The sequence below is a fragment of the Terrapene carolina genome, unplaced genomic scaffold (genome assembly GCF_002925995.2).
Source record: "Terrapene carolina triunguis isolate 2854851 unplaced genomic scaffold, T_m_triunguis-2.0 Scaffold193, whole genome shotgun sequence".
Lineage (NCBI taxonomy): Eukaryota > Metazoa > Chordata > Testudines > Emydidae > Terrapene > Terrapene triunguis.
In genome coordinates this window covers 4,620,516-4,633,914 of record NW_020664544.1, presented here as the reverse complement: position 1 = coordinate 4,633,914, position 13,399 = coordinate 4,620,516, and the positions used below count along the sequence as shown (strand labels likewise).

Sequence of the window (13,399 nt, the reverse complement as noted above, 5' to 3'; positions counted from 1 at the left end):
CCACCTGCACAATGTGGAGAGTAGCCCTGCCCTGCCTGACAGGAGTGTCGTGAGGATAAATACATTAAAGGCGGTGAGATGCTCCGATACTGGTAAAGGGGGCTGGATAAGTACCAGAGACAGGTTTGTGTGTTCACAAGACTCCTTTTCATCCCTTCAAGCTGTGAGCCCGTGGGGTGGGCGATGCTAGACAGAGGCAGAGGAGGCTGAAGGTAAAGCCAAGCTCAAAGCTTTGTGTGAATGTGATTAGGGTGATAAACACTCAGTCACTTCGCTCTCCTGCCCGTTTTTTCCATTCCACACTGAAAGGGAACAAATGCTGGTAGTGGGCCAGCAGAGGGCTCTGCCGCCCACAGGGAGTCAGCTAAGGGAAAGTGTGTGTGTGTGAGTGTGAGGGCGGGGGTGGGGGGTGGGAAGAGAGGGTGTGTGTGTGTGTGTGTGTGTGTGTGTGTGTGTGTGGTGGTGGTGTGTGAGAGAGAGAGGGTGTGTGTGGTGGGGTGTGTGTGAGAGAGAGAGGGTGTGTGTGTGAGTGTGAGAGGGGGTGTGTGGTGGGGTGTGTGTGAGAGAGAGGGGATGGGGGTCTGTGAGAGGAGGTGGGGGTGTGTGAGTGTGAGAGGGGGGTGTGGTGGTGGGGTGTGGGTGTGTGTGAGGGGGTGGGTGTGAGTGTGAGAGGGGGTGGGGGTGTGTGGTGTGAGTGTGAGAGAGGGTGTGTGGGTGTGTGGGGGTGGTGTGAGTGTGAGAGAGGGGGTGTGTGTGTGTAGTGGTGGTACGTGTGTGTGAGGGGTGTGTGTGTGTGTGAGAGGGTGTGTATGTGTGTGTGAGAGAGAGGCGTGGGGGTGGGGGGGTGAGAGAGGGTGTGTGTGAGAGAGAGGGAGTGTGTGAGGGGTGTGTGTGTGAGAGAGAGGGGTGGGGTGTGAGATGGTGTGTTAGAGAGAGAGAGGGTGTCTATGTGTGTGTGAATGTGAGAGAGAGGGGGTGGGGGTGTGTGTGTGAGTGAGTGTGGTGGTGTGTGTGTTTGAGAGAGGGTGTGTGTGTGTGTGTGTGAGAGAGAGGGTGTTTTTGTGTGTGTGTGTGTGTGTGAGAGGGGGTGGGGGTGTGTGAGAGGGTGTGTATGTGTGAGAGAGGGTGTGTGTGTGTGTGTGTGTGTGAGAGAGAGAGAGAGAGAGAGAGTGTGTGTGTGGTGGTGTGTGTGTGTGTGTGTGTGTGTTGCATTCTGGGAACTTGCTGTATTCTTCCATTGCCCCTGCTCGGCTGTATATTTAGGACACTCCTGTATGAAACTGCGAAGTATGTTGGCAGGAGGCCAGTCGCTCTCACATTCCGACGGGTAGGGTCTGCCCTGCTGAACGCCTCCTGACCTTTCCCAGTGTGGGCTATCAGAACGATCCGGGAGCCCGAGCCTGCCGCTCTTACTCGCATGAGTAAACCCTCCCCTGCTCCGCTGGCGGTGGGAGAGCCCTGGGTGAGGGGGGGAGCTGCTATTTTGGACAGTGATCCCCTGCTGTACATTCACCCAGAGCTCCAGGTGGACGTATTATGAAAAACGTCAACGCAAATAAATGGGAGTAAAATGGGCAGGATCAACCATTTAGTCTGTCGGTCCCCACCTGGGGCACCTGGAGGCCGACTCTGGTTAATGCTGCTGCCGTGAGTTGGAGAAAGGGGCATTCTCCCTTCCGTTGAGTTCCAAATGGGACTGGAAGTAGTGAATGGGAGGCCATCACCAGTGTCTCTAGGTGGACTTTGCGCCAGTTTAAAAGAATCCTTCCCCCCCCGCCCCCCCCAAATAATGGCTGGAGAGTGAGACGTTTCAGCCACCGCTGCCCCTGGCGGGGTCTGAGCCGGCACCCACTCTTTAGTCCTTTAACAACTGCCTGAGCCATTTGGCCTGCAGGGCACCTTCCAAACCAGAGCCGTGGGCTGCTGAGAGCGGAGCGGATTGTGCGTGACCCTGCCCAAGTCCTAGAGGGGAAAAGCAGGACGTGGCCAGGTGCCACCTGAGCTCGCCTGCCCCCGTGGGCAGGAGGAAGCCAGCTCCACTCCCAGGCAAGTCACTTTTTGGGTTTTAAATAGTTTGATTGGGCAGTTGGAAACAAAAGCCCCCCTCACCCCCCTCTCCGTCCCGCCCAACCCTGTGGGTTGGCGCTGACAGCTGCACAGTGGCCTGTCTCGTTTCTCAGGCTCAGCCGCTCTGCTTGTTGGGACATGTCGTGGAGACGCCAAACAGGGCCGTGTAGCAATCCCCAGCCCACCTTGGAGCAGGGCAGGCTATGCTGGGAGCTGGGAGGATGTTTCCACGGGGATCTGGGGAGATAGGAGGGGCCGAGGGGCCGGCAGGGTGTGCATAGGGGGGGCGTAAGGGCGGCCGCGTGGAACCTCGTGAGCTGGGATCAGCCTGGACAGAGCATCTTGCTTAGGCTGAAGCTCCCATGAGATGCACACCTCTCCGCCAACTATGTCATGTTAGCTTAGCCAGCATTTCTGACAAAGGCCGGGGGGAGGAAGGGGGCCGCGGAGAGGGAGGGAGTTGGGGAAGGAAAGGAAAAGGGAGGGTGCAGCCTGCCAAGGCTGAATCAGCTGAGAGAGCCGGATAGTCTGTCCCGAGCTTCCTGCTCCATGCACGTCGCCCCAGCTGCCCTGGATAAAGCCAGAGGGGTAGGTGCCTACAGGGATGAGAGGGGGTCCCCAGCCATAACTAGGGCCCTACCAAATTCATGGTCCATTTGGGTCAATTTCACAGTCACAGGATTTTAAAAATCGTCAATGTCATGATTTCAGCTATTTAAATCTGAAATTTCACCGTGTTGTAATTGTCGGGGTCCTGTCCCAAAAAGGAGTTGCGTGGGGGTCACAAGGTTCTTGTTGGGGGGGGGGTGCGGTACTGCTACCCTTACTTCTGCACTGCTGCTAGTGGCGGCGCTGCCCTCAGAGCTGGGCAGCTGAAGAGCGGCGGCTGCTGGCCGGGAGCCCAGCGCTGAAGGCAGAGCCGCCGCCAGCAGCAGCGCAGATGTAAGGATGGCATGGGATGGCATTGCCGCCCTTACTTCTGTGCTGCTGCTGCCGGTGGGGCGCTGCCTTCAGAGCTGGGCGCCCGGCCAGCAGCCGCTGCTCTGCGACCGCCCAGCTCTGAAGGCAGCGCAGAAGTAAGGGTGGCAATACCGTAACCCCCTAAAATAACCTTGTGACCCCCCTGCAGCTCCCTTTTGGGTCAGGACCCCCAATTTGAGAAACACTGGTCTCCCCTGTGAAATCGGTATAGCGTAGGGTAAAAGTACACAAAAGACCAGATTTCACAGGGGGAGACCAGATTTCGCAGTCTGTGACGCATTTTTCATGGGCGTGAATTTGGGAAGGACCCTACCCATAACCCTTGGGGCTTTGCCTTGTGAGACATCTCTGTGACGAGCCTTTCCGTTATTCCTCCCCTCTGCAGCGAGCTCTTAGTCCAGTTCCGCATGGCAACCACGTCGCTGAGCAATGCTAACAGGCCCCCTTGCTGTCCATCTCCTCAGAGACCTAGCGATTGAATGGGCCATACATAGGAGGCTCCAGGCCTATAACTGTGGCATGGAACACATGGACTCATAAATATATTACGTGTGTTTCCTGTGGAGTCGTGATCGCAGCCCTTCAACGACACGCTCCCCTCGCTTGCTCTCGTTCCCCCTCCAATCGACACGCTCACATTGGAAAACATAATCCTACCTCGACATATACAATGATGGGGTCTAAATGAGCAGTTACCACTTGAGAAAGAGATTTTGGAGTCACCATGGATAATTCGCTGAAAACATCTGCTCAATGCGCAGCGGCGGTTAAAGAAGCGAACAAAATGTTAAGAACCATTATTAAAGGGATAGATAATAAGCCAGTACATATCATGATGCTGCTGTATAGATCCATGGTACGCCCACACCTTGAATAGTGCTTACAGTTCTGGTCGCCCCATCTCACAAAAGATGTATTAGAGTTGGAAAAGTACAGAGAAGGACAACGAAAATGATTAGGGACGGGGGCAGCGTCCGTATGAGGAGAGATTAATAAGACTGGGACTGTTCTGCTTAGAAAAGAGATGACTAAGGGGGGATAGGATAGAGGTCTATAAAATCATGAATGGGGTGGAGAAAGGGAATAAGGAAGTGTTATTTATCCCTTCACCTAGTACAAGAACCAGGGGTCACCCAATGAAATTAATAGGCAGCAGGTTTGAAACAAACAAAAGGAAGTACCACCCCTGTGGCACTCATTGTGAAGATCAAAAGTATAACTGGGTTCAAAAAAGAATTAGATCAGTTCCTGGAAGAGCGATCCATCAATGGCTATTAGCCAAAATGGTCAGGGACGCAGCCCCATGCCCTGGGTGTCCCTAAACCTCCAACTGCCAGAAGCTGGGACTTGATGACAAGGGACTTGTTCTGTTCATTCCCTCTGAAGCACTTAGGGTGACCAGACGTCCCGATTTTATCAGGACTTTCCCGATAGTTGCTTATTTATCCCGCGTCCCGACCTACCTTCGTTCGGGACGCAAATTGTCCCGATATTTTGCCTCCGCTCACGGGCGGAGCGGAGCCCAGAGGGGGCTTGCGCCCCACTCCGCCCCCTCCCCCCCATTGGATCCCTCCCCGAATCCCCACCCTGGCCCCGCCCCCTCACTGCCCCATTGGATCCCTCCCCAAATCCCCGCTCTGGCCCCGCCTCTTCCCCAAGCACGCCGCATTCCTCCTCCTCCCTCCCAGGCTTGCGCTGATCAGCTGTATGGCGGTGCAAGTGCCGGAGGGAGGGGGGAGGTGGAGACGGAGCGGAGGCAAGCTGTTGGGGGGGGCGAGGCGTGGAGCTCCGGCGGCCGTTTTGCTCCGCCCCCCCGCGTCCCGATATTTCACCTGTGTGAGCTGGTCACCCTAGAAGCACCTGGCATTGGCCACTGTTACAGACAGGACACTGGGCTAGCTGGGCCATTGGTCTGACCCAGCGTGGTCATTCTTTTGTTCTTCTATCCCTCCGATCGCTCTCATGCACGCTGCCCCTTGATCTCATCCATCTGATGGTCCACGCTCACGACAGCTTTTCCCCTCTCCCATCCAGCACATGTGCCCCGTCTCTGTCCTGTCCAAGGGCACACTCGCCTTCCACGTGCGCTCGTGCGCCCTCTCTCGTTTTCTGATTCTCTCCCTTGCTCCGTTGGGCTGAGCGCACTGCACCCATTCTGTCTTCGATGCGCTTGTCACCAAGGGATCTGCTGGGGCAGAGGAGGGATCGTTGCTTACAGCCAACAACCCAGGCCTTGATGTAAATTGTTACCTGCATTGTTGGGGTGACTCCGATCCCAGCAGGCACCTGTGCCCCCAAGTGAGATGAATCTGATTGGCCGGCGTGCCTAGCCTGGGGAGGTGTCTTGTGGCGTTGACTGGCATTGCTCTGATGAGGACGAGCCCAGAGAGGTGGAAGGGGCAGTGCCGGCTGGCAGCTGAGGCCCTGGCCCCTGGAGGCCGAGGGATACAATCCGAACAATGATTGGCATTTCCCCGGGGCGGCCGCACATGCTTGTCCTCAGACACTAGAATTGCAAGAATGCTCCGTGGGACCCGCTCATGCGGGGCCTGGCCACAGGCAAGGGGGCCCGTCCTGCACGGTGCTGACCCAATGGGAGAGGCAGGACCCTCAGCACCAAAGCCAAATGCTTGCCCGAGATCTGCCCCGACCCCCCCCCTCTGTGAGTCTGCTCAGCCTTCTCTTTCCCTTGGAGGTGGGGGGAGGAGGGAAGCTCACTGCCAAATACCCCCTGCCCCTTTCACCCGCCAGGCCCTGGCAGGAGGACCGTAGAGCGGGAGTCTCCCCCCTTTTAGCAGCCTGAGGCTCGGCTCTGCCCCTCTCCTCCCATAGCCCCACGCTGCCCACACTGGTCGGGGCCACCCACCTTTCACCTCCGGAGCCCCCTCTGCCCCACAATGGGCTGGGTTTGCCTCTGACCCCTCAACCACCCTCCTTTGCCCCAGTCCCAGCAGTGGGGCAGCCCTGGCTTCCTGGCCCACTCTGGCCTGGGACGGGCACAACGCTCCTTCCCTTCTGCCTTGCACCAGCCGCTGACCTGTCCCCCTTGGCTCCCCGCCTCGCTCCCTGGCCTCGTCAGCTCCCGCCAAGGCAAAGTCCGGCTAAAAACTGGCAAACAGGAAATGAGAGGAACAAACGTCGCCGTGGAAACGGCCTGGGCTTCTGTCCGATCCTCCTCGCGGCAGGCGGCTGGACCCCCCGCCTTGAGTTTGCAAGCGCCAGCTCCGTGCCCCAGTAAGGTGGAGCCCATGTGCAGGGGGCATGGGTGCCGTTGGGGCCTGGGTGATCAGTGCCCGCGTGGCCTGGGCAGCGCCACTTCCTTTCCCCTTCCTGTTAATGCCCACTGGGGTGAGGCGTCCTCTCCCTGTGCTAGGGCCCAGGCCCTGCTGGCTCTGGGTTGTAGCAGTGGTGGGACTGTAGCTACGTCTTAGCCTGGCCAGAGCCCTGGAAGGGCATGTCAGGGAAGCACCTGGCAGGCCAGGCCGGGCTGCAGTCAGTGTGTCTGCTGGTCCCTTGGCAGCACCATGTTACAGACGGTCTCTGTCCAGGTCCTTATCTGGCCCCCAGCGCCATGGTATCCGAGCGCCTTGCCCCTGGGAGGTGCTAGTCCCATTTTACAGATGGGGAACCGAGGCCCAGAGGTTCTGAGGCCCAGCAAGTCTGTGGCTGGGAATTGGATCCAGGTTTCCTGAGCCCCTAGGCCATCCTTCTTCCCCTCCCCTTGTCCGTTGCAGCCCGCCTGCCTCTCGCTCTTTCCAGCGTGCTGCAGGTGAAATGATCTGAGGGTGCGTCTCGCACACAGTCCCTTCAAATCAGTCCCTTTGTCCTCTCCTTCATCCCGGTTCTTCCCCTTCCCCTGCCTCAGTCCCTGCCCTGATCCCATGGCCCCACACCCTGCCCCTTCCTGCCCCTTTGCGAACTGTCGCCTGTTTTCCATGCCCCCACCTGCTCCTGGGCTGATCTCCCTCCTTCAGCGCAGCAGGGACTAATCAACCTTCCTTACGTTACAGTAGTCAGAGCTGTCAGCCACAGAGGGGAGAGGCAGTTTCTGCCACCAAGAGTTCACAGGCTAAATGGACCAAACAGGCTCAGAGTAACTGGGGAAACTGAGGCACGGTTTGCCTGAGGTCAGTGTCCGAGCTGGGAATAGAACCCAGGTGTCCTGAGTACCAGCCTAGCCCCCTGGCCACACTACCTGCTTCTCTTTGCCTCTCTGCTCCGGCATCATCTCCTCCTCCTCTCTTAAAGCCTCATCATACTAAGGGACTGCCTGATCTCTCTCTGCTCAACCCATCTTCCCACCCCTCCCTCTGGCCACCCTGGTCAGTTTCCACCACTCGTCTCAGCTCTTTAGGGCAGGGACCGTGTCTCAGAAGCACTGAGCACACACGCAAGGTGCTGTACGAATATTGACCCAGGATGCCCTGGGAAGGATTCCCTTCCCTGCCCACACATCTCCCTGGGAGCGAGTGTGTCTGTGTGTGTTCCAGCGACACCAGCGTGCCAGCATTCTGTTCTCACTGCCTTGTGTGTCCAGGCCCTTGAATGTGCTGGGCAGGGGACGGTGCAGGGCGAGTGAAGATGCTCTGTGGTGCTGGGTTCTTAGAACATTGCCCCCCCCACCCCCCGAGGGATTTTACCAAGCTCTGGCCTGGAGGGACTAATATTAGTTAGCACTTTTCCAAAGATGGGGAAGTTTCATTTCCCCCATTGTGTAGAGAGGCAAAGTGACTTGCCTAAGGTCGCACAGCAGCTCAGTGGCAGAGCCAGGGATAGAACCCAGGAGTCTTGGCACCCAGTTTGGTGCCTCTAGTCTCTGGACCCCCCTTCTCTCCTTTCCGGGAATTCAGTCCTGGGCTCCCGACACAGCCCAGAACCCAGCTCGCCCCAGGAGCAAGAGGGTCTCAGACTCTTTTCAATCCTGTGCTTTCCTTTCCCCCCACTGCTCCACTGAAAGATCTCCGCGGGGATCTGGGGAGAGCGCCCTGTCTGGGGTTGAGGGGAAAATGTCACTCCCCATGGACCGCAAACCTGGCCTGGAGGAGACAGCTTCCAGCCCTGAGCTCTCCCCTCCTTGCCTTGCAATCCTGCTCCCATCAAGCAGGGGCATGAAGATACACTCAGCCTCGGGCACCACCCACTCCTTGAAAAGCTGCTCTCTTGAGGACAACACGGTGAAGAGGAGGGGCTGGGGCTCGGGGCAGGGTAATTTATCCCCCCACCCGGGCTCTCTGGAGGAAGCTTGCCATCCTCGCCTGCCTGCTGCTTCAGGATAAAGCCAGGATTTGCCACCCAGGGTGAGCCCATTGGGCCATCCAGCCGCTGGCTGGGGCCTACGTCTGATGCTTCGGAGGAAGGTGAATCCCGCCCTTCTCGCCACCAGGCTGGTATGGCAATGCAGTAACGGGGGCAGGGGGCACAGGGGAAGTTCCTTCCTGACCCCCCTTCAGCGATCCTCAGACACCCTGACGAGTGAGATCCAGCCGCCCCCGTTTCTGGTTCCAGGCTGCCCTGAAGTGCCGGGGCCTCCACAGCTTTCAGGCGGTGGTTTTGACTCAGAAGGGACAGGATCCTGAGGTCTCTCGGGCTGGCTCAGGTTCTGTCCTGCCTAGTGGCCGGTAGTTTGAGCTGAATAGTGCCCTCCAACGCCCCCGGGGCCACAATGAGGCGTGATGCTGCTATTTCCCTGGTCCAGTATCAGCAATAACAAAATAACAAATACAAGAACTAAGGGTGGCTCAGGGGATGATTCATGGCAAATGGCAACTCCCGAGGTCTTGGCTGTGCTGGATCTAATCAGAATCCTGGTCAGCATTACCTTGAGGTCGCCGAGTCGAACCCGGCTGAGGCTGAAAGTGACCGAAAGCCAGTCCCTGGGCAAATGCTCGGCTTAGAGAGAGAACCAGAAGGGAAGAGAGTGAGAAAGTAGAGATGGGAGCCGCCCGGCTCTGAGAATGTGTCCTGGGGTGACCCCTCGTGCGGTGCTCCCCAGCTCTGCCCTGCCTCGTGTCTACTCCCCAATGCCCCCTTTCATTCAAGGACCTCAATGCACTTGGCAGAAGTGGGTCAGGCTCATCACCCCATTTCATAACTGGGGAAACAGTGATGCACGGAGCAGGGCTGGTGAGTCAGCCCCGTGTAAGCCGCCCGCTCCAGGAAGAGAACCCAGGAGTCCTGACTCTGGCTCTAGTCACTAGACTGCACTCCCTTCCCCCCCCCCGCCCCTTCTCTTGGCGGGCGCAGGGCTGCCAGGCTGGGAAGTGAGTTGAGGAAGGAAGGAAGAGGCCGGGAGGGAGGGAGAGGAGGAAGCCGGAGGATTAAAAAAAAAAAAGTATCAGCAAAGTGAAACTTCCAACCCCCCTGCGCTTGTGTCAGCTGGAGGGGGCTGGGTCGCCCAGCCAGGCAGCGCCGGAGGGGGTGGGAGGGCGGGGTGATGCTGGGTGGCCTGATAGCCCGGAGCAGCTGCAGGCAGAGCGTGTGCATTCTCTCTCGCTGTCTGTCTGTCCATCCGCCCGCCTGCTCCTGCCTCCTCAGCTCAGCCTCTGCTGGTTCCCCGGGTGGCTGGAAGCTGGCTTTCTGGCATCGAGGGGTTTCAGTGCCTTCCCCTCGGTGGGGGCGGGGGCGTGTGTGCGTTCAGGACAGCGTCCTGGGGGGGGGGGGTGCGTGTATCTGGCATGCCCAGGACTGGAACGATCAACATTCATCTGTGATACACCAGACGGTAGAGCTGACTCCGGCTGGCAGCCAGGGAGGGTTTTGACATCAGACTCTCCGCTGAAGTTTAGGGGCTAGCCGAGGGAAGCAGGGAGCAACTTCTCCACCGATGGATCTACAGGGGACGGGCACCAGCTGCACCAGGGGCTGAGATCCGTTCAGCTCACTTGCCTCTCCCAAAAGAACCTTTAGTTCACCCCCTCCGCCCCGTCAGCGACTTTCCAGGGAGACTCTCTCCCTTCCCCTTTGCTGGATGGTGGAAGAAGGCGTGGGCAGCGGGGACAGGGCACCCCACAGGGGGCTGCGGGGACCCCGTCGTCCTCTGGCTGCGCCGAGGAACATGTCGGTGGTGGGCAAGGCCCTGTGGAGCGTGGAGCGGGCGGGGAAGGGCTGGCGATTTGAGCAGCCCATCGGTGTGGACTGCAGCTCGCCCGAGCCCCGCTGCATCTGGTTGAGCAGCCTGCGGAATGACAATGCCGACCTGGAGCACAGGTGGTACCGTGCCGGGGCCGCCCTCCCCAGGCAGAAACGCCGCTCGCGCCCTCGGCTGGAGACACGCCACACGGTGAGAGACGTGGCGGCGCGCCCTGGTCACCACACCCAGATCCCCTTTCACCCTGGAGTGGGGGAACCTGGGAGGGGGGATCTGGTCCTTGTAGGCTTAGTTCACTGTCCTATGGGGATGTAAATACTTTTTGGGGGGGTACGTGAACGATTTGGGGGGGCATGTTTACTAAACCCCTAGTGGGTGGGTGCTAGGAAGTAGAGGGGTCACTGGAGACGAAGTACTGCTGTGTGCCATGATTAACACTTGGGACTAACGAGTGATGCCCGTGAACATGGCACCTGGGGCAAAGACACCAGCTAGCTTTTGTTCCACTGTAATAGGAGTGGGTTGGGTCTCTCTCTCCTGGGACTTTACCCTCCTGCCCCAAGTTTTGCCAGGAGTATGGGGGAGGTGACTGGGCGTGGCGTTGGGGTAAGGCGCCTGCGGGGTTAATCTCCAGGAGTGCATTTCATGATATCCCTCCCCAGAACTTCATCAGGGAGGGCAGTGCCTTGCCTCTGCTAAGGCTGGTCCTGCCTTTTCTGCTGGTCACCACCGTCTTGATCATTGATCTGAAAAGTCCTGAAGGGTCTCTGGCCCTGTTGTTTAGGAAATCTGCCTGGTGCCCTCCAGCGGCTGTTGGTGGTGGGGTGCTGCGGCTCTCGGACCCAGCGTCAGACTCCTGGAGACAGGATTTCTCCATCAGGGTGGTCCTTGGCTCTGCCCAGTTGAGATCCATTGGATCCATTTAGGGTCCAACATACGATGCCTCTTTGTTCCTATTGGTGTTGGACTCCGCGTGGTGGGTTATCTGCTTGGTCTTATCTCTGTTGAGGAGATGATCTGGGTTTGTGGGATGGGGGTAGTGGAAGTCATTCCCTACCCTATATCGCAGTTCATATCTTCTCAGTGAATGGCGACCAGATACTCCGGCTTAGCCATGTGGGTGATAAACGCGAATGGAGCAGATCCTGGGTTTATTGACGTTAACGTGAGTTTTGCCTGAGTGCGACCCACAATAAATATATGGGGTTGGGAAGAAAGTGGATGAAGTGTGGAGCTGGGAAAAGAGGGGACAAAGGGACCCCAGAGTTTGGGGTTCCACCTGCGTCTCCTTGGTGATCCGTTGCTTCCTGCTCTCCTAAGCTGCTGACGGAGCACCTAGTGCGTGCCCAGAACAGTGCTAAGGGGCTGTTTGTAAGTTCACTGTGTGTGTGCTTGGATGGTCGTGCATCCGCCGTCCCTTCTGAGGGCTGTCGAGTCGGCTCACAATGGGGGACAAAATGCAAAGCAGACAGAACGAGCGAGGCGAATGAATGACCGCAGGGTGAGGAACATAAAGGGAGGGGGTTAAGGTTTCTCTGTGTTTGTCAGCCCAGGGATCTGCTTGCCCGGTAGTGAGTGAGTCAGTGATGGCTTTGTGCCCAGCGTCGAGATGACCGGCTTGCACAAATCGTTACTGTGATTAGTTTTCATGTGGGTTGCATTGGGGCAGCCTTGTTGAGTGATTTAGTGCAGGGGGCTGGGGATGTCCGGACTCGCTGCTATGTGACCCTGGGCAAATCACTCGCCTCCTCCGTGCCTCAGTTTCTCCATCTGTAAAACGCAGATAATATTTACCAGCGTCACATGGGCTCTGAATTAGCTATATGCTGGGAGCCTCCTAGAACAGGGGCCGTAAGACGTTTGAGTTGCTGCTGTTACGTTCAGAGCAAAACGGAGACCTGTGTAACACTGAAAGAGTCTGGTGCGAGGGACGTGCCCACAGGAAGGACTCGCCCCCTCCCCCGCCGCCCTTTGGGGAGTCAGGCATCAATCTGTGGGGCTTCTTTCATCGCCCTTTCTGGGTGACTCCCATCTCCAGCAGATCTGCGCATCTCATGGTGAATTTCAGCGGCTCAGCGTTAGGGAGTGGGCCCCAGCCAGTCACAGCACCTTGGGACGCTTCTGTCCTCAGTTAAAATAAAAAGAAGGGGGGGGAAATTGGCTTCCCCCAGGGCAAGGGAAGGAAGGAGCCGGGGGAAGGGTGCCAGATCAGGGATTGAACTCGGCCTTTCCTGATGCTCAGGGTGGGATGTGAGTTAGTTTAGTTATTTATCGCAAGAGCACGTAGAGACCCCAGCCACGGGTGGGCCTCACGGTGCTGTGTGCTGGACAAACGTATACAGAGAGACAGTCCCAGCCCCAGAGCGTTTACAGGCTACACAGATGAGGGGCGAAACCAGGGCACAGAGAAGGGACTTGCCCAAGGCCATACTGCTGGTCAGTGGCAGAGTCAGGATGCCGAGGTTCCAGTCCAGGCCCTTACCAGCCCCAACGGCCTCCTAAGCGTTTTGTCCTCTGGTTCTTTCTGTCAAACTGCAGCGAGGGGGAGGGACCGAAGAGCGAGAGGAAAAGGAGCCCGCAGTAGGTTCAGCCGATAGAGGTTGCAAGGCCAGCAGCAGGAACACACCGGGCATGTGCCACACAATGCCCCAGCCCAGGGGTTCTGCTGCTCCAGCCGTGTCCGCTCCTCCCAGGCCACAGCTGCACACTGGCAAACTCACGCGACGCTACGGCCGGGAGCGAGAGCCGGCCCTGCTCCCAGCATCCAGTTGGGAATGGGCTTGGCGGGGCAGATATTGCTTTGTCCAGCGGCAGGTTATGTGCTTCCCTGGGCCTGGCATTCGCTCCTGCCTGTGTCTCTCACCGGCCATGGGGCTGGGCTACGTGTCTAGAAACATCAGCCTTCTAGCTACAACTCTGTGACGGAGCAGGGGGGGAATGGACGCCGTCCCTCTCTGGAAAGGCAGCCTGCCCCGTGTGCTCACTGATGAGCCAAACCCAGCACCGGGGCGAACTGTGTCGAAGGACGCGCGAGCGTTCAGTGGCCGCTTACTGAGAAACGGACATGCGTTCGATGGGCTGAGTCCAACTCCTGTTTGAAACCACCTGTCTCCCCCAAACGCGATCCGTTTTTAGAGACACCTCCCTCATTCCTACTCCGGGGAAAGGGGCCGAGGGCCGGAGGAGGCCCTGAGTTTGATCCTATGGTTTACAGAGCATCAGCCTGGGTCTCGCCCGGGGATGGGGGGGCATAGCCCCCGAGGA

General features: G+C 58.1%; 1 protein-coding gene across 6 annotated transcripts in view; it reads left to right on the top strand.

Moving 5' to 3' along the window:
- The window catches only part of ARHGAP23 (Rho GTPase activating protein 23), a 98,009-nt gene that overhangs the window by 22,827 nt on the left and 61,783 nt on the right, over positions 1 to 13,399 (top strand). For 5 of the 6 annotated variants that reach the window (XM_026654680.2, XM_026654679.2, XM_026654678.2 and 2 more), the window contains exon 1: positions 9,612 to 10,327. The exons of the other annotated variant lie outside the window; for it this stretch is intronic. In XM_026654680.2, the coding sequence (XP_026510465.1) occupies positions 10,016 to 10,327 (312 nt within the window). In that variant the 5' untranslated portion in view covers positions 9,612 to 10,015. Of the gene's footprint in view, positions 1 to 9,611; positions 10,328 to 13,399 lie in introns of those variants that run through there. 6 annotated transcript variants of the gene reach the window in all.